The 18,973-nt window shown below is 34.7% G+C and overlaps 1 protein-coding gene across 3 annotated transcripts in view; it reads right to left on the bottom strand.

Moving 5' to 3' along the window:
* LOC128987220 (heterogeneous nuclear ribonucleoprotein A1, A2/B1 homolog) overlaps positions 1–11,398 on the bottom strand; it is a 41,841-nt gene extending 30,443 nt beyond the window's left edge. For all 3 annotated transcript variants that reach the window (XR_008490216.1, XM_054407981.1, XM_054407972.1), the window contains exon 1: positions 11,244–11,398. Coding sequence is in view for 2 of the 3 variants with exons in the window: in XM_054407981.1 (XP_054263956.1) it covers positions 11,244–11,267 (24 nt within the window). In the remaining variant the exon portion in view is untranslated. The remainder of the gene's footprint in view (positions 1–11,243) is intronic.
* Between the last annotated feature and the right edge of the window lie 7,575 nt (positions 11,399–18,973).

Raw genomic sequence — 18,973 nt, forward strand, 5'->3', positions numbered from 1 at the left:
ACACGATTTAAAAAAAATTGGTCTTTTTAATTTATACGGTCTTACCACTGCACCTAAACCATAGAAAAAAGTAAAGTTCTCATTGTGTACCACAACTTTTTTTTTGCTAGTTGGTTCAAATTAGCTGTGGTCATTAATGCAAACTAACAACATAATAGTGCTGCACCCTGTTTGGCAAGCCATAACTTTTTAATGCTGTTTAATATCATAGAACCAACTTGTACAGTTGAAACGGCTGACAAAATTCTTTAATTTCTTTAAATATGAATACTCATAAGGTTAACATGAGAAAGTCCAGAGCCAGAGCCACCGGGGCGGAGACTGAAAGAATTTTTGAGGTAAGAATATGTTAATCGGGGATGTCATCTATCATCATACCAAATTTCAACCTTGTCGGTTTAGTATTTTTCGCGTTTGCTTGTCACAAACATCCATCCATCCATCCATCCATGGTTTGCACTGTAAACATAAAACTATCACAATAGTTCCAAACCGACAAATAGAAAAATAGGAAAATATAAATAAATATGGAAAATAGGGTAATTTTCTAACATATTTTAGTGAAATTATATAATCAGGCAAATGGAAATTCAGTCTACAGATTTGATGTGGCAGGGGATTATATTACGGTTTACACAAAAATAAATCAAAATTCAAAACATAAACCTCATAACACTCAGGAAAAGGGCCTAGGGTGATAGGGCAACGATTATAGAATCTAAATTATTTCCTATATCCATGATGAATGATTTCTTTTAAAACAAATTATTCCCTGTAAAATATTATTACAGCATTTCACAAAAATAGAACAGACTCAGTATAATAGATCATAAACATAAACAAATGAAGTAACTAAAAGAATCATATCATATACTAATTAAATTACATTAACATATGGTTTGACAGCTACATTTAAGTAATGTAAAATAATGTTTACATTCGGGCTAGTAACATCATTATTTTAAATTTATAATCCTTACCCTCTCTGTTCTAATATTCGTGCATTATTTAATATGTTTTAACCAGCTGTGTGGAATTGTGAAATCAAAATTCATTTGACAGTTAGTTAGTTCTGGTTGTTTACATTTTTAAATTTAAATTAGGTGAACCAACATATTGGCCCTCTGATCGTCAAAAAATACCAGACCTTCTTGATTTTTTCGTTACGAAAGGTGTATCCCGAGATTGTGTGACAATCGAGCAATCTCTGGACCTTTCCTCAGACCACTCACCTGTAATTTTAACGATCGCTTCAACTGTTGTATTCAAACCTATTCCACCACATTTATGTAACAAAAATACAGATTGGAATTATTTTCGTGAATTAATGGATCAAAGTTTAAAGATTTCTGTGTGTTTGAAGAGCGAAGAAGATTTGAATCTTGCTGTTGAACATTTCAACAAAACAGTTCAAGACTCCACTTGGAGAGCAACTCCAGACCAGAATAAACTTAATATAAAATCAGGAATAAGCTATCCAATTGAAATTAATAGGAAAATTGCCGAAAAACGCCGACTCCGTAGAATATGGCAAAACTCTAGAGATCAGACGGATAAAAGAAATCTAAAAAGGGCCACTCAACAACTAAAAAGGTTACTGTTTAAATTAAACAATGACAGATTTCAAGATTTCACATCAAACTTTTCTCCATCTGAAGCTAGTGACTACTCCCTTTGGAAAGTTACAAAAAACTTAAAACGTCCACAAATTTGCATTCCACCTATTCTAAAAGAAGACGGTTCTTGGGCCAAAAACAACATCGAGAAAGCAGATGTCTTTGCTTCATTCTTCAAAGAAGTGTTCAAACCATATAATATAAATTCAAATGTTGAACAAGAAATTTTGGAATTCCTCGATTCTCCAAATCAACTTGATTTACCGATAAAATTGTTTACACCATCCGAAGTAGCTAAAGTAATCAAATAGATTTAAACGGCAAAAAAGCCTCCGGTTATGATCTGATAACAGGTAAAGTGTTGAAAGAGCTGTCTAGAAAAGGAATAGTATTCCTTACAGTACTTTTCAATGCAGTTTTACGCCTCGAATACTTCCCAATACAGTGGAAGGTTTCACAAATTGTTGTTATTCCGAAACCTGGTAAACCTTTAAATCAAGCATCCTCGTATTGGCCTATATCTCTTCTTCTTGTGGTTTCAAAAGTTTTTGAAAAACTTTTTTAAAAAGACTCCAAATTATAATTGACGAAAAAGAATTGTTGCCTTCCCATCAGTTTGGATTCCGCCGAAAGCATTCCACCATTGAGCAAGTGCATAGAATAGTGAATGTAATCAAGGAAGATCTTGAAAATAAATGTTTTTGTTCATCTGCTTTTTGGACGTAGCCCAGGCGTTTGATAAAGTCTGGCACACAGGACTATTGTTCAAAATTAAAACTTTGCTGCCCCATACACACTATGGAGTGTTGAATTCGAAACTTTTTCTCCACTAATTTGAGAGAACGTCTGGGCGTAGAAACTTGATAGAGGTGTCCAAAGAAAGGTCTTGGTCTGTAGATGAATTATCAAAAGATAAACGAAGTAAATTCGCTTAGGGCTCTGCCCCAGAAGCCTTTAAAGATCCCTCGACAGCTTTGTTTACATTTTGGCCATATAATACTTTTTAATGAAACAGCTGTTAATTTTTAAATTGTGTTTTAAACAGCACACATTTATTGGGAGTTACTGAGTTGTCCAGAAGAAGTATTTGCAATGTTATTTTCTGATTTTAAAATTTATTTTCTTCTGTATCATGTCATATTTTGCAATATAACTAGGGATGGACGAGATTGGATTTTTAGTTCGAGACGAGACGAGACGAGATTTTTTATTTCTCATAAAATTTCGAGACGAGATTTCCCTTCTCATACACAACGGGAAATGCACGTTCAAAATTTTTACCTGATTTTGTAACATTGTTAGATGACTGTTTAAATACAAAAATAATGATAATAGGCAAGAATATTTACAATCTTTTATTAAAAAACATCAGCATAACATTTTTTTATTAATCACGCCTAACTTATTAAAAATGCCTACGATTAGGAAACATAGTGATATCAGTTAGGATAGAGTTCAACTTATCCTAAAATAAAATAAATCATAAAATAAAAGCAATATTAATTTTTATAAAATAGTTACTTGTTTTGACTTGTTATAGTAATAAAACATTCCTCACACTGCTTACACTTTACAAAACTTCTCAAATGTTATTAATGTAATATTATTAAAATAATTAAAGTAATATTTACATTTAAAGAATTAATTAAATAAGAACGCCTTCACAAAGGAAACGCAACTACAACACGCTCCTGTATTGCGGGTATTGCGTTGACTTTCTGCAGGCATTTTTTTTTTTTTTTTTTTATTCCCGTCTCGGTAAAAATCTCGGCCAAAAAGAAATCTCGTCTCGTGTAACGAGATTTAAAATTTCCCGAAAATTTCCCGAAATTTCGAGACTTGACCATCCCTAAATATAACGTTTCATTATGAGATCAGTGGAAATTCCTTTTATCACAAAACTCTTACAATAATTTCTTATTGAACTATCTAATATCTGTTGTACGGGTTGTTGTCTGCCTTTTTCACCACTTTTGCCTATATTTTATCATATTATTCTACAGATCATCATAGGTTCATGAGATTATTGCCATACATGTTTTCAATCATTGGAAAAATAGTCGAATGTGTAATACAAAACAAAAAAATACAAGTGCAGAAGCAGGGCCGGATCTACAAAATAAGGGCCCCCCTGCAAAATTCCTCCAAGGGCCCCTACAGCTGCGTACGGGGCTCCGGGGGGTTTGGGGGGTGTGGAGCACCCCCCATGAGAAAAGGGGGTCTGGGGTGAATTAATGCTAATTTCACATTTTTATAGCCGTTTGGTGACTTTCCAAAGAAATTTTTAACGCCTAAAACTGTGTCCAATAATAGTCCAAATACTCCCATTTCACCTGTTGTTTGTCACGAGCAAGTAGACATAAGTACAGCAGAGTAAAGTATATTTTTTAAATAGTTTTTACCAATTTATTTAATAGATCAGATTTATTATCCTAATAGAACTAGGCCTATATTAAAATATGAATAGATATTGCAAAACATAACAACTAATCCTCTATTGTGGTTTCTATTCCATAATTTAACTTGCACTTTTTAAACCTAGTTTTAATTTTTAGTTTTAGTCTAATTTCTAGAAAATCCTTTTCTACTCTTGCATAACTTTTGAGATTGGGTTATAAACTAAATCAGGTTTTGGCGGGCCTAGCTAGCAGCTTTAACTCAACTCTCTGTTCAAAACTTACAACCTCACCACTGGCATACTTCGTAGAAATGTTTTTCACCTAATTCATTGTTCATTAATTCGCACTTAACTACACTTATAACGAAAAGAAACAGAGGTACAGGTACAACTGTGTATATTAATTAATTATTTAATTTAACAACTATAGAATACCGGCGGCACGGCACGATAAACATAATCTCACAAAACTACAGTAGTATTCACTATTTTGACTGATCTCTAAATAATTGCGTTGACAGATTGAGAAAATTGAGATCGCTCGCTGCACCCAGCGCTTGTCGTGGCAATAGTTTAAACTACTGTTTGGACGGAGTCCCAAACGCCTTCGAATTAGGTCATTAGATAACGCTACAAAGATTACAGATTGAGATTAGTACAAGCATGAACAAGGTGAGAGTGCTAGTGCTAGTTGACACTTCGTCGTCCACGTCGCTCGGTCCGATCGGACTGTAGTGGATCTGTGAAGCTCGCCATGCAGCTGACGTGCTGACTGGACTGAGCTGACTGAGTATGGACTTACTGAAAGTGGCGAGATTGAAATGTCTACCTAGGGCGAGGTCCCGAGTTGTCGACGAGTAAAATCACAAGTATAAATTTACTTAATAATTCTAACTTTAGTTTTGATGATGACAATATTTATTTATTTGTCTGTCAAAACTAAACTTGCCGTCCTATTCAATTATGTTTATATGCATTTAAATAGTTTTAATCTTTACGACCTCTTTGGGCCCCCTAAGGGCTTGGGCCCCCCCGCATTGCGGGGTTTCGCGGTTCCTAGATCCGGCCCTGTGCAGAAGGGCACGTTGTCCATTTGAGCCGTGTCCATATTTTGTTAAATTAATGTAGTTTACAGCAACTGGATAAAACATTTTACAATATTTATGTAGAAATATGTGAACGATTTAGAAAGTCATTAAGCTGTAAATCTGCAATTTACTACAGACTTTTCAGAGAGGTTGCTATAAAGTATTCATTCATCATAGTGATCACATAATATAGATATGTATACAAATAAGAATTTGAACTCTTAGAGAGCATTTTAATGTTATTAGAATAACGAAATGGGTTGTACATGTTTACTAGCACTACTCAGCAACAAAAACTATTTAATTTATCTCTAAAATATATATTCTTAAAGTGCACTGAGCAGCAGCCTAAAAAATACTATGTAACTTACCCATATAGTTACAAAATGCTTGAACTCGCATTGTAACATTTATAATTCGGCTATGGAGTTATGTCATAGACTATAGAGCCAATAGAGCTATGTCATAGAAACGAAATAAATAAATGACTACACTATTCACTATATTGTATGATTAATACAATAAATTAATCACTAGCCCAAAAGTAATTATGGTAGGTTTAATGTGAGTAGTGGTAGAATTCTAAGTACTGCAGTAGAATATAATTGTCATACTACTCGTATATCAATTGGTAGCAAATTTACTCGTAATATAAAATGTATGCACAGTTTTATAACAGCTGTAAGACTTCCCATTTAAGTACCGGTATCATTGAAATTGTATAACTTCCATTGAACAGAAATGAGATAAGTAGATATTGATACACAGATATAGGAATTTTCATACACTTATAATATGACGGATTCAAAAAAGGATTATCCGTCAAATGTGCTAAATATTATGTAAACTATCACTTATCAACTTTTTAAGCTATAATGGTGTTACTACAATGGTTAAAAATCTTTCCTGTGAAACATGTATTTTTTAAACTAAAAGAAGGTTTTCTTTTAGTACAAACCTTGCTCTATTAGTGCATACGAAAAATAATTTCACTATTTTACGAGATCAATGTTTGACAACAAATGGTTGAAATAGATATTCAGAGAGTGTCTCTAGCTGATGCAGTAATTAAAAGCGTATTTTAGTTATAGCACAGACAATATATAATACTATAATAGTAATCTATCTATCTATCTATCTTACTATTATAAAGAAGAGGTGGTGTCTGTGTATGTGTGTGTGTCTGTGTGTTTGTATGAGATAATCTCAAAAAGTACTGAACCGACTGGGCTCAAATTGCACGCAAATGAAGCTACAGCTCCGAGGATACATATTATACAACTATTCCCTCTTCGTTATTGTCCTAGGGCTCTGCCCCGTGGGCTTTAAAAAATTTGAGGTGAGAGATTTTAAAATATTGATTGATGGTATCCATGGTAATAATATTTTAAATAATTAAATAATGGTATCCATGGTAAATAATTTTCAAATATTCTATTTTGTATAAATCAATTATGCAATCATAACAACAGAAATCCTGCATCATTACATTTTACGGTGACATAGTATTTATTTTACATATAAAAAAATTAAGCTAATGCAATAATTAGTTCTATTAGAACCATTGAATATTGAATAATTTAAACATTAATCGAAGACGAAGCGGTTGACAACTTTCAAACAGTTGACTAGGCCTAGTTGCCTTCAATAATTGCAATGCGAACTGTATGTATGCACTGAGGTCGGCAAAAAGTGTTCACAGTGTGCAGGCACTTTGGACGTCGTGGCACTTGGACGTCGTGCAACAGTCAAATATTGATTGGACGTCGTGGCACTTGGACGTCGTGCAACTGGCAGAGGCTTTGGACGTGGTGCAAATGATACTTCTTTACAATTCTACAGTGCGCTGTTTCACGACGTCCAAGTGCCACGACGTCCAAAGCTTGTAGAAAGACTATATTTTTGGCAGTTACTGTACTTTTGGACGTCGTGGCACTTGGACATCGTGCAACAACTCAAAAATTATGTTTTGGACGTCGTGGCACTTGGACGTCGTGCAACACTCCCGTTGTATTGGAGAGCATTCCATAAGTCTAGCATATAGCCTACGCTTAGATTTAGCTTAACTATGACGACCACTCACAGGGATGGCAGGAAACTCAATAAGTTAAGGGAAACCTGAGCCAATACTTGGTTTATTATTTGGAAGGAGTTAATTTGGAGTGATTGAAGTTAGGCCTACTTCTTACTACTAATCACTTAAGTTAGTTAGCGGTACATAAGTTGATAGAATTTTGAAAAATATGTCTACCCCGAGGAAACCGCGGGGAGAGAAGAATTGTGTAACCGTGAGTGACTGACACTTCTAACTCGACTGACTGCCCCACGCCTCCCAGTTCGGCGGTCATACAAGTTACACGGAATGCCGACACCTCTTGCCAGCATAACAATCAGGCCTCACATTCCATGCGACTACCAATGTGGAACGCAATGAAGCAATCGATGTAAGTAATCCAATAGGCGTACTGTGTGACCCTTGACTGCATATGCGGGATTTTTATCCCGAAAAAGGGATCTTTAAACCATGGGTTGTTAAAAAAAATACTGGGTTGGTAATAATTTTAGTAAAACTTGTATTTAACGGGTTTCAGCAGTAGGCCTACTCATCGCTGCCGTACCTCACACATCTTTCTAGGAACAGCCTGAATCATTTCTTGCACTCGTGCTTTTTTTTATTCAGTCTCTTGTATGTTTGCGTAAACGGCTGGTCAAGTTAACCATGGGTAAGAGACAGAATCAGTGTGTTACCTGTTTGTTCGACCGTGAGTGAGGGACATACATAAGTCAAATCGTAAGTTTTTATTAAAGAGTAAAACTGATTTAGCGTTTTACCATAAAAAATAGGCCTAATATTTAATGAAAAATTAAAAAAAAAACTTAAACCACAAACTAGGCCTATATGATTGTAGACAAAAGCCTATGATTTCGCTTTTTACAGGATCAAACGTTGTTAGCCTATTTCAGAAAACCAACTCAGTTTTTAATACTGTTAGGTCTAATATGATAACTGCATAGGATTATAAAATTAATTGTTTTCTCCATTTTTAATTGTAATTACTTAGCATATAATTAATTAAGGATAATAAACACAAAAATCTTCTTTAATGTTTCTGTTATTGTTTTTATTATGGTTCTAAATAATCCATGAAATATTAACATCGAACTGGATACATTTTGATATAATATAGTTATTCATTCGATAATATATCGCAGGTCTTCTGCAGGACTGTGCCCCTTTTTCCTATTTACTTAACTTATATTTTATTCTTATTTAATGTTAATTAGCCAATTTTAAGTTTAGCTTTAATTCAGCTAAATTATTATATCAGGCTATGCTTTAATTAGCATAGCCTAGGCCTATGCTTTTAGCAAATTTCCCATAGGGAATAAGCTATTACCGTAGTACTCATGCTAAGACCTGGACCCGGGACCGATTAATTTAAGATGATTACTGTTGCATATTTTTTGGTTTTGAGGCCCCACAGGCCATCAAAATCACAATGTATCTCTTATGAAGAAAAGATTTTGTTTACTTAAATGGACAAATATTTTATAGTAAAGCTGTTTATAGTAAACCCATAATGTAGGGCCTAAATAAGAGCGTTCATTTGAGTGAGTTCGTTTTCAGTTTCAATAACTGAAGTGGAGTGATTGATAACATTATCTTTTAGTTGACTCTTTTAAGTCATCGGGAATTATTCGTTTTGAAATAACGCCTGTAATACTTAGCAATTGCTCGAATTCGAGCAACAGGTGCACTAGTCCACATGAGGACTATTTCTGCGAAACCCTAATCCTCCGTTAATAATGGACGGATTTTTACAAGTCAAAATTAAGCATGTTTTGTGTAGATGCCCCAATCACCAATTCCTGTAATAAAAAACCTTGGGCTTTGCCCTATAGGCCATCAAAATCCCAATTTATTTCTTATGAAGAAAAGATTTTGTTTAACATACTAAAACAGACAAATAGTTTGTTTACAGCTATTCATAGTAAACACATGATACACACAAGAGCATTTGTTTTCAGTTTCGATAACTGGAGTCGAGTGATTGATTACATTATCTTTAAGTTGACTCTCTTTTAAGCCACCGGTATGACTGTTATTTGTTCTGAAATAACGCCTGTAATAATTTGCAATTGCTCCAATTCGAGCAACAGGTGCACTAGTATATAAATAAAGTGTGTCCATTGGCACAATAACTCGAGCAAAAGTGATCCGATTTTAATAAAATTTTGTGATTAAGCGTCTAAACCTACATTCATTCTAACGAGTTCACTAACCAGCATGATCGGACTATGAAAAGGGGGATTTATGGGGTAAAAATTGGGGTTTCCCATTTTCGACCCTAAAACCCCCCTGGCCTAAACTGACCCTGGTGAGTCGGTGGCTCAGTTGGTAGCGTCACGGACTTTGGGCCCAAGGCAGCGATGTTGTGGGTTCGGATCCTGGTCACTGCCACTAAAATTTATCAGTACAGTTCACCTACGTGTCACTGTACTGGCTCACCCCTTGCTTTGCTGAATACGTTCAACGCACAGATCTGTAGTCTATGTGGACGGGCAAATGTAAGGTTAAAAGAGTTCGCCAACCTCTTTAAAAAAAAAAAAAACATAAAAGTTGACAATTTCTTTCCTAACTATTTTGTACGGTAGAGCTTAAAAAACAACAAATTATTTAGTAGGTAGCCTATATTGGACCGTTACTATTTTTTTCTTTTCTTTTTTTCCTAGGACGCTAGGCACGAGCCCGGAATTGTTTTTCACATTACTTCAGGCTAGACCTAGGGGTTACAGCATTATCATTTAGATAATATCCATTGGTGATTCGGCGTTATTTGGACACAGGACCCCAGGAACCGGAGTCCCACGCTCTAACCACTAGTACGTACGAGTGTGTTTTGGGAATTACTTACTTTATTAATTACTTATTACTTAGTAATGGCACTTTCGAACAGTTAACTTAAGTTACCGGTAGGCCTACTTATTCTACGTCTACCAAATGTTTTTAACGCAAAGGATGTACGGTACGCTTCCGGCAGTGACGTCACCAGGTTGTGGGGGCCCAGAACACCATTATCACGATACGATGTACTGCCCGTCGGTGTTCGTGGTGTAGTGGATAGAGTAAGTTACCTGGCTGATGTTCAAGAGGTTCTTAACTTAGTTCGAATCACGGATCGGTGGTAAATAGCCTTCTTACTTCTTGTCAAAGAATTTACTTCTAATGCCATTTCTTTTTAACAGTACCTAGGCCTATCTTTTTTTCAAATTTGAGCCTATAATTTTTTTAGGCCTATAATTTTATTTTATCAACATACAACATAATTTAACCTTCATTCGGTTTTTTCATCATCAGCAAGTTTGGTAGTTAGGTTAGGTTATGATAGTAACTGCCAGACGCCTAAGTTAATCCACATCCGGTTAACGGGCACGTAAGTATCCTCTGCCTAAGTTATATAACTTATAGGCTAATTGCTAGATGTTACACAAATCTGCTATAAAGCAGGTTTTGCTGCATAGTGTAAGCCCGGCTTTAGTTGTAACTTAAATTATTTTTCAAATAGGCTAACTTAGCCTAGGCCTACTACCATTGCCGCCACCTTCGTAAGTTGGCCTATATAGGCCTAGCCTGACTGTAAATATGTTCCTGTTGTTCTTATTGTAAACGACATTGCCGAGGGGTTGAATGAAAAAATAAACACCTATTGTACTAGGCTATTTTAAAAACATAGAAAACTTATTCCGGTAGGCCTCATCCAAACCCAAAAATAACTAGGTAGGGCCTACGCCTCCAAAGTTGTGTTTAACTAAGTTAGTTCGCTTAGGGCCTAAATGATTCAAATGATTTATTTGGCCATTCGGTTCATACAAGACAATAGGCTACGTCAACAATACAATAAATAATAAATAACATGCCAAGCTTCTTCTTGCATTCTTGACTAACAAAATTAAATTAAAAGCTGAAATAAACACATGCAGGATCTCAATCAATATAAAACATGCAAAGCAATGCATGCAACTAAAAATAAAAAAAATGAAAACTACATGCTGCAAGCCATGCAAGGCAGAGAAAAATAAATAAATTTACAATTTTGTAATAAAATTGGGCCTAAGGGAGGATATTATGAAATTGCTTACATCTCTATCACCCTTTCCCGGCATGGCTTTCACTTTTATGTCCTATCCTATTCCTAAAATAGTAATATTACCGACACCAACACGATTTCAGTGGACTAGGGGAGTTAGTTGCAGTTCAATCGTAAAAATATTAAAATGGCTGACTCGCTGACTGGCACTGGCAATGGACTGGCTGAGGCTGATTCACCGTCGTGAAGTTAGCGGCTCTTTTCATCGGCGCTTTTTCGGTTTGTAATAGATGTGGGTTGGTACGCCTGCGGACGCCACAAACGTGTTTTGCAGGGATGTCGGAAACACAAATCAATGACAATACGATGCGAAATGATGTTTTTATATTTATATAATGTCAATAATACATTGATAAAACGTGTATACAAGTTAAATTTAATTATTTGACGTATTTTAAAAGGCATATTTGAGACCGTACTGTACATTATACGTAGCTAAGGCTTAACATAACGCGAACAATTAAAACTCCGAACATAAAAAGTGCATAATCTTTTTCCCAAGCCCATCACATCAACTTTGAGCTATTCTAATGGTAATACACAATGTGTAGAATACTCAGTATAAATATGATTGAGGCAGTCCAGTGAATTACGAAGCTATAAGGCAAAATCTATATGGTTGATAGTAACTCGTATCAGGAAAAAGTGTACAATCTTTTTCCTAAGCCCATCACATCAACTTTGAGGTATTCTAATGGTAATGTACAATGTGTAGAATACTCAGTATAAATATGATTGAGGCAGTCCAGTGAATTACGAAGCTATAAGGCAAAATCTATATGGTTGATAAGAATTTGCGTCAGGAAAAGTGCACAATCTTTTTCCTAAGCCCATCACATCAACTTTGAGGTATTCTAATGGTAATATACAATGTTTAGAATAATCAGTATGAGTATGATTGCGGCAGTCCAGTGAATTACGAAGCTATAAGGCAAAATCTATATGGTTGATAGGAGCTCGCATCAGGAAAAAGTGCACAATCATTTTCCTTAGTCCATCACATCAACTTTGATGTATTCTAATGGTAATATACAATGTGTAGAATACTCAGTATACATATGATTGAGGCAGTCCAGTGAATTACGAAGTTATATGGCAAAATGTATATGGTTGATAGGAACTCGCATCAGGAAAAGTGCACAATCTTTTTCCTAAGCCCATCACATCAACTTTGAGGTATTCTAATGCTAATATACAATGTATAGAATAATCAGTATGAGTATGATTGCGGCAGTCTAGTGAATAACGAAGCTATAAGGCAAAATCTATATGGTTGATGGGAACTCGCATCAGGAAAAGTGCACAATCTTTTTCCTTAGTCCATCACATCAACTTTGATGTATTCTAATGGTAATATACAATGTGTAGAATACTCAGTATAAATATGATTGAGGCAGTCCAGTGAATTACGAAGCTATAAGGCAAAATCTATATGGTTGATAGGAACTCGCATCAGGAAAAAGTGCACAATCTTTTTCCTTAGTCCATCACATCAACTTTGAGGTATTCTAATGGTAATATACAATGTTTAGAATAATCAGTATAAGTATGATTGCGGCAGTCCAGTGAATTACGAAGTTATATGGCAAAATGTATATGGTTGATAGGAACTCGCATCAGGAAAAGTGCACAATCTTGTTCCTAAGCCCATCACATCAACTTTGAGGTATTCTAATGCTAATATACAATGTATAGAATAATCAGTATGAGTATGATTGCGGCAGTCCAGTGAATTACGAAGCTATAAGGCAAAATCTATATGGTTGATAGGAATTTGCGTCAGGAAAAGTGCACAATCTTATTCCTAAGCCCATCACATCAATTTTGAGGTATTCTAATGGTAATATACAATGTTTAGAATAATCGGTATGAGTATGATTGCGGCAGTCCAGTGAATTACGAAGTTATATGGCAAAATCTATATGGTTGATAGGAATTTGCGTCAGGAAAATAGCACAATCTTTTTCCTAAGCCCATCACATCAACTCTGAGGTATTCTAATGCTAATATACAATGTATAGAATAATCAGTATGAGTATGATTGCGGCAGTCCCGTGAATTACGAAGCTATAAGGCAAAATCAATATGGTTGATAGGAATTTGCGTCAGGAAAAGTGCACAATCTTTTTCCTAAGCCCATCACATCAACTTTGAGGTATTCTAATGGTAATATACAATGCTTAGAATAATCAGTATGAGTATGATTGCGGCAGTCCAGTAAATTACGAAGTTATATGGCAAAATGTATATGGTTGATAGGAACTCGCATCAGGAAAAGTGCACAATCTTTTTCCTAAGCCCATCACATCAACTTTGATGTATTCTAATGCTAATATACAATGTATAGAATAATCAGTATGAGTATGATTGCGGCAGTCGAGTGAATTACGAAGCTATAAGGCAAAATCTATATGGTTGATAGGAATTTGCGTCAGGAAAAGTGCACAATCTTTTTCCTAAGCCCATCACATCATCTTTAAAGGTATTCTTATGGTAATATACAATGTTTAGAATAATCAGTATGAGTATGATTGCGGCAGTCCCTTAAATTACGAAGTTATATGGCATAATGTATATGGTTGATAGGAACTCGCGTCAGGAAAAGTGCACAATCTTTTTCCTGAACCCATCACATCAACTTTGAGGTATTCTAATGGTAATATACAATGTTTAGAATAATCAGTATGAGTATGATTGCGGCAGTCCTGTAAATTACGAAGTTATATGGCAAAATGTATATGGTTGATAGGAACTCGCATCGGGAAAAGTGCACAATCTTTTTCCTAAGCCCATCACATCAACTTTGATGTATTCTAATGCTAATATACAATGTATAGAATAATCAGTATGAGTATGATTGCGGCAGTCCAGTGAATTACGAAGCTATAAGGCAAAATCTATATGGTTGATAGGAATTTGCGTCAGGAAAAGTGCACACTCTTTTTCCTAAGAACATCACATCAATTTTGAGGTATTCTAATGATAATATACAATGTTTAGAATAATCAGTATGAGTATGATTGCGGCAGTCCAGTGAATTACGAAGCTATAAGGCAAAATCTATATGGTTGATAGGAGCTCGCATCAGGAAAAAGTGCACAATCATTTTCCTTAGTCCATCACATCAACTTTGATGTATTCTAATGGTAATATACAATGTGTAGAATACTCAGTATACATATGATTGAGGCAGTCCAGTGAATTACGAAGTTATATGGCAAAATGTATATGGTTGATAGGAACTCGCATCAGGAAAAGTGCACAATCTTTTTCCTAAGCCCATCACATCAACTTTGAGGTATTCTAATGCTAATATACAATGTATAGAATAATCAGTATGAGTATGATTGCGGCAGTCTAGTGAATAACGAAGCTATAAGGCAAAATCTATATGGTTGATGGGAACTCGCATCAGGAAAAGTGCACAATCTTTTTCCTTAGTCCATCACATCAACTTTGATGTATTCTAATGGTAATATACAATGTGTAGAATAATCAGTATGAGTATGATTGCGGCAGTCCAGTGAATTACGCAGGGCCGGACTTAGGACTTCAGAGGCCCCGGGCGAATTTCCCGATGGGGCCCCCAGTATGATTATACGAGAACATATACGGTACACAATGTAACGCATTTACATGCACACTAATTTTAAATAGCTAATTTCAAGGTGAATTAATATGTAAACCTGTTAGAATGCTGTATTTTGCATAAACTAATTGTATGTAATATTTTAAGTCTGAAAATAGCTACAATGTACGGTGTTATTTTATGATTTGTTCTTGTTGTAATTGTATTTATAAAATTTTAATATACCTAGCAGGTACCTTACACATTTTTTGCAATACATTAAAATGTAATATCCTTTGCAACAAATAATGAAAACTATAGATAAAATAAAAATAAAATAACACGTACTTGTAAAAGGTTTAATTTAATTTTTTTACTGTAATACACATTCTATTTGGTGCTTGAATGAAAACTCAAATGAAAAATAACTAACATTAATTAATGGAATAAGTTATATTTAAACACGTGATGTAAGTCAGAGATAATGCATAAACTTTTAAAGCTTTAATATATTTTATAACTTACTATAATTTTACTAACAAACCTTTTACTGTACTAAGTTTATAAGATACAAGTCAAAACAATTTTAAAGTTTACTTTTTATAGATTAATCATTATAAAGTTTAGAACATAGTTATTTTCCCTATAAATAAATGTCACTTCCTACTCTGATACGTTGGTCACGTTGGCATGGCAATTAAAACCTCCTGCTTTTCCTACATTTCTTGGCTGCACTAAAACTATAAAATCATAAACTATGACTTATGTTTATTTTCATAGTGGTTTTGGCATGGAATTCTCGTTTGTATAATATGTTAAAAGTCCTAGCATGAAAAGTACCATTAAGAACTTTAACGAGTTTGAGTTTTTTCTTGACGAGTAAAATGTTACAATACAAGTCTAATAACCAATCACAAGCTAACCATTTATATGAGTAAACTGAAAGATGTTTAAATGTATTCAATATAAATTAATACAACACAAACATAACATTCAATACAACATTAATTTGTTCTTTGTAGTGTTTGCAGAATTAATAATAAAATACAACACAAAAGTAGGCCTACGATAATGTCAACCAAAAACACACTGGGAGTAAAGTGATTTAAATTGTTTTGGATTGGCGATAAGGCATTGTATGTAAGTGTATGCGCGTGCGTGAGACATACAAGACTAGACAGGATCCCTTATCAGCTCATTATCATTTATTGTTGCAGCTGCTTGTTGAGCGCTTTTTTACGATTTCAGTCGACAACGCTCGCCCGCTCCCAAATAATGTAATTTTTGTTAACATCAGACGACCCTAGTTGTCATAAAATGTCTATATAGATTTTTTATCCTACTGGCGCTGTATGATTTTGACTCTATCGACTAAATTGAAGATCCGAATTTCGACGTATAACTTAATTACTATTTTATAAAACCTTTTAATTGAATGGGTATAATAATACTTCTGCCCCTTAAAATCGTGAATGGCATATACTTAGAGGTAAAAGAATAACATCTAATAAAACATATTTTTCAAACAATGTTTTTATTTTTCAAACGTATTAGATCTCAATTGAATCTCCATTTAACCCCAACACAATTGTACAAGTTACGTTCTACGTTAGGACAAGAGTTTTCATATTATTTATTGTATTTTTTGCCCCAAGCGAAGGGGCCCCCTTCAACTTGATCACCGCGGCCGTAGGTTTGTGTGAACGGCTTCATTGAAACTCAAACTGGTCCGTCACAGCCTAGCAGCTATGCTCGTGTAAACTAGGTCTAAGCGCGGGGCCCAGTGCAACCCTGAGGAAAAGTCCCTTAGAGTCAAGAATTTTGGTCCTAGTAATACCTTAAAGTTCATATCTAACAATAACCTTAAATATAGGATAACGACAATAAAGCTGTTAAAAAAGAAGATCATTCGGTAAGTGTCTGATTAGTTTTCGAAGATATTAATAAAAACTACTGTGCAAGGGGCCCCTTCGGGGCCCCCCTAGGCCGGGGGGCCCCGGGCGCTCGCCCCGTCCGCCCCTAGGTAAGTTCGGCCCTGGAATTACGAAGCTATAAGGCAAAATCTATATGGTTGATGGGAACTCGCATCAGGAAAAGTGCACAATCTTTTTCCTAAGCCCATCACATCAACTTTGAGGTATTCTAATGCTAATATACAATGTATAGAATAATCAGTATGAGTATGATTGCGGCAGTCCAGTGAATTATGAAGTTGTATGGCAAAATCTATATGGTTGATAGGAATTTGCGTCAGGAAAATAGCACAATCTTTTTCCTAAGCCCATCACATCAACTTTGAGGTATTCTAATGCTAATATACAATGTATAGAATAATCAGTATGAGTATGATTGCGGCAGTCCAATAAATTACGAAGTTATATGGCAAAATGTATATGGTTGATAGGAACTCGCATCAGGAAAAGTGCACAATCTTTTTCCTGAGCCCATCACATCAACTTTGAGGTATTCTAATGGTAATATACAATGTGTAGAATACTCAGGGTAAATATGATTGCTGCAGTCCAGTGAATTACAAAGCTATAAGGCAAAATCTATAGGAATTTGCGTCAGGAAAAGTTTCGGTTTGTAATAGATGTGGATTGGCACGCCTGCGGACGCCACAAACGTGTTTTGCAGGGATGTCGGAAACACAATTCAATGACAATACGGTGCGAAATGATGTTTTTATATTTATATAATGTCAATTATACATTGATAAAACGTGTATACAAGTTAAAACTAATTAATTGACGTATTTTAAAAGGCATATTTGAGACCGTACTGTACATTATACGTAGCTAAGGCTTAACATAACGCGAACAATTAAAACTCCGAACATAAAAAGTGCATAATCTTTTTCCCAAGCCCATCACATCAGCTTTGAGCTATTCTAATGGTAATACACAATGTTTAGAATAATCAGTATGAGTATGATTGCGGCAGTCCAGTGAATTACGAAGCTATAAGGCAAAATCTATATGGTTTATAGGAATTTGCGTCAGGAAAAGTGCACAATCTTTTTCCTAAGCCCATCACATCAACTTTGAGGTATTCTAATGGTAATATACAATGTGTAGAATAATCAGTATAAGTATGATTGAGGCAGTCCTCTAAATTACCAAGTTATATGGCAAAATGTATATGGTTGATAGGAACTTGCAACAAATAAGAATGCATTATATTTTTTCTATGCACATCACAACAACTTTGAGCTATTCCAATTGTAAAATACATCGTAGTGTATAATATTTATGAATATGATTGAGGCAATCAAGTCAATTATCTGTGGAGAAATCTGAGGTATAATCTGAGGAGAGGTAACCTTAACGAAAGGGAAACAAAATGAAACTGCTTTTTCAAAAAGATAAAAATTTAAATAAGCTATTTTATTTACTTTATAAACATATCGTGTATGAAAATAATCTATTTACACAACCTTAAACTATAAACGTAAGCAAAACATGTTGGAAAACATAAAGATAAAAAACAACTAACTAGAATAATATCTAATAATGTTTTACCGAAACTCTGATCCATGATTCCTCTGGATCAAATAATTTTATTTGTAGTTTTAGATTTTAGTCTAGGTGTCCGAATTTATTGTGCCGATTAGCTTATAGACTTTTCATCCTATTGTAAAACGATTTTTTATGTTTGTTTCAAGACGTTAGTGTCACTGTACGCTTAAGTCGACAATGTATTATTTTATTTTTCTGTGTGAGTTTTATGAGTAGCGCTTTACTGTTCCACTGTATTACAATAGTTGGATAATTTTATTTGCTTAATCAATGTTTTATCACCCCAGCCACAGAAAACCAGCGGAATAAGTGAATTTCTATTTGCTCGATTGGATTTTCATCAAAATATCTCCTTAAATAGTCATGTTTATTCCGAAGTTAAATACTAACCTAAGTTTAATGAGTTATCACGCGAGTTGCTACAACGAAGGGTAATTTTATTTGTAAAATGTTAATAGATTATTACTAAATAAATTTATTTGCCAAATTTCATACAAATGTGTTCATAAACAAGCAAACTGCAACGGTTTAATTATTCTATGTAGGTAATGTTGTGAGGGAATTTCTGTGTGTGTGTCGATTTCGTTATCCTATTGCCAAAATAGTTCAGCGATGCTGGGTTTAAATTTCCAGGGG

Source organism: Macrosteles quadrilineatus, unplaced genomic scaffold, assembly GCF_028750875.1.
Source record: "Macrosteles quadrilineatus isolate MER2022 unplaced genomic scaffold, UCM_ALF_1.0 Scaffold_1__1_contigs__length_201487025, whole genome shotgun sequence".
Taxonomy (NCBI): domain Eukaryota; kingdom Metazoa; phylum Arthropoda; class Insecta; order Hemiptera; family Cicadellidae; genus Macrosteles; species Macrosteles quadrilineatus.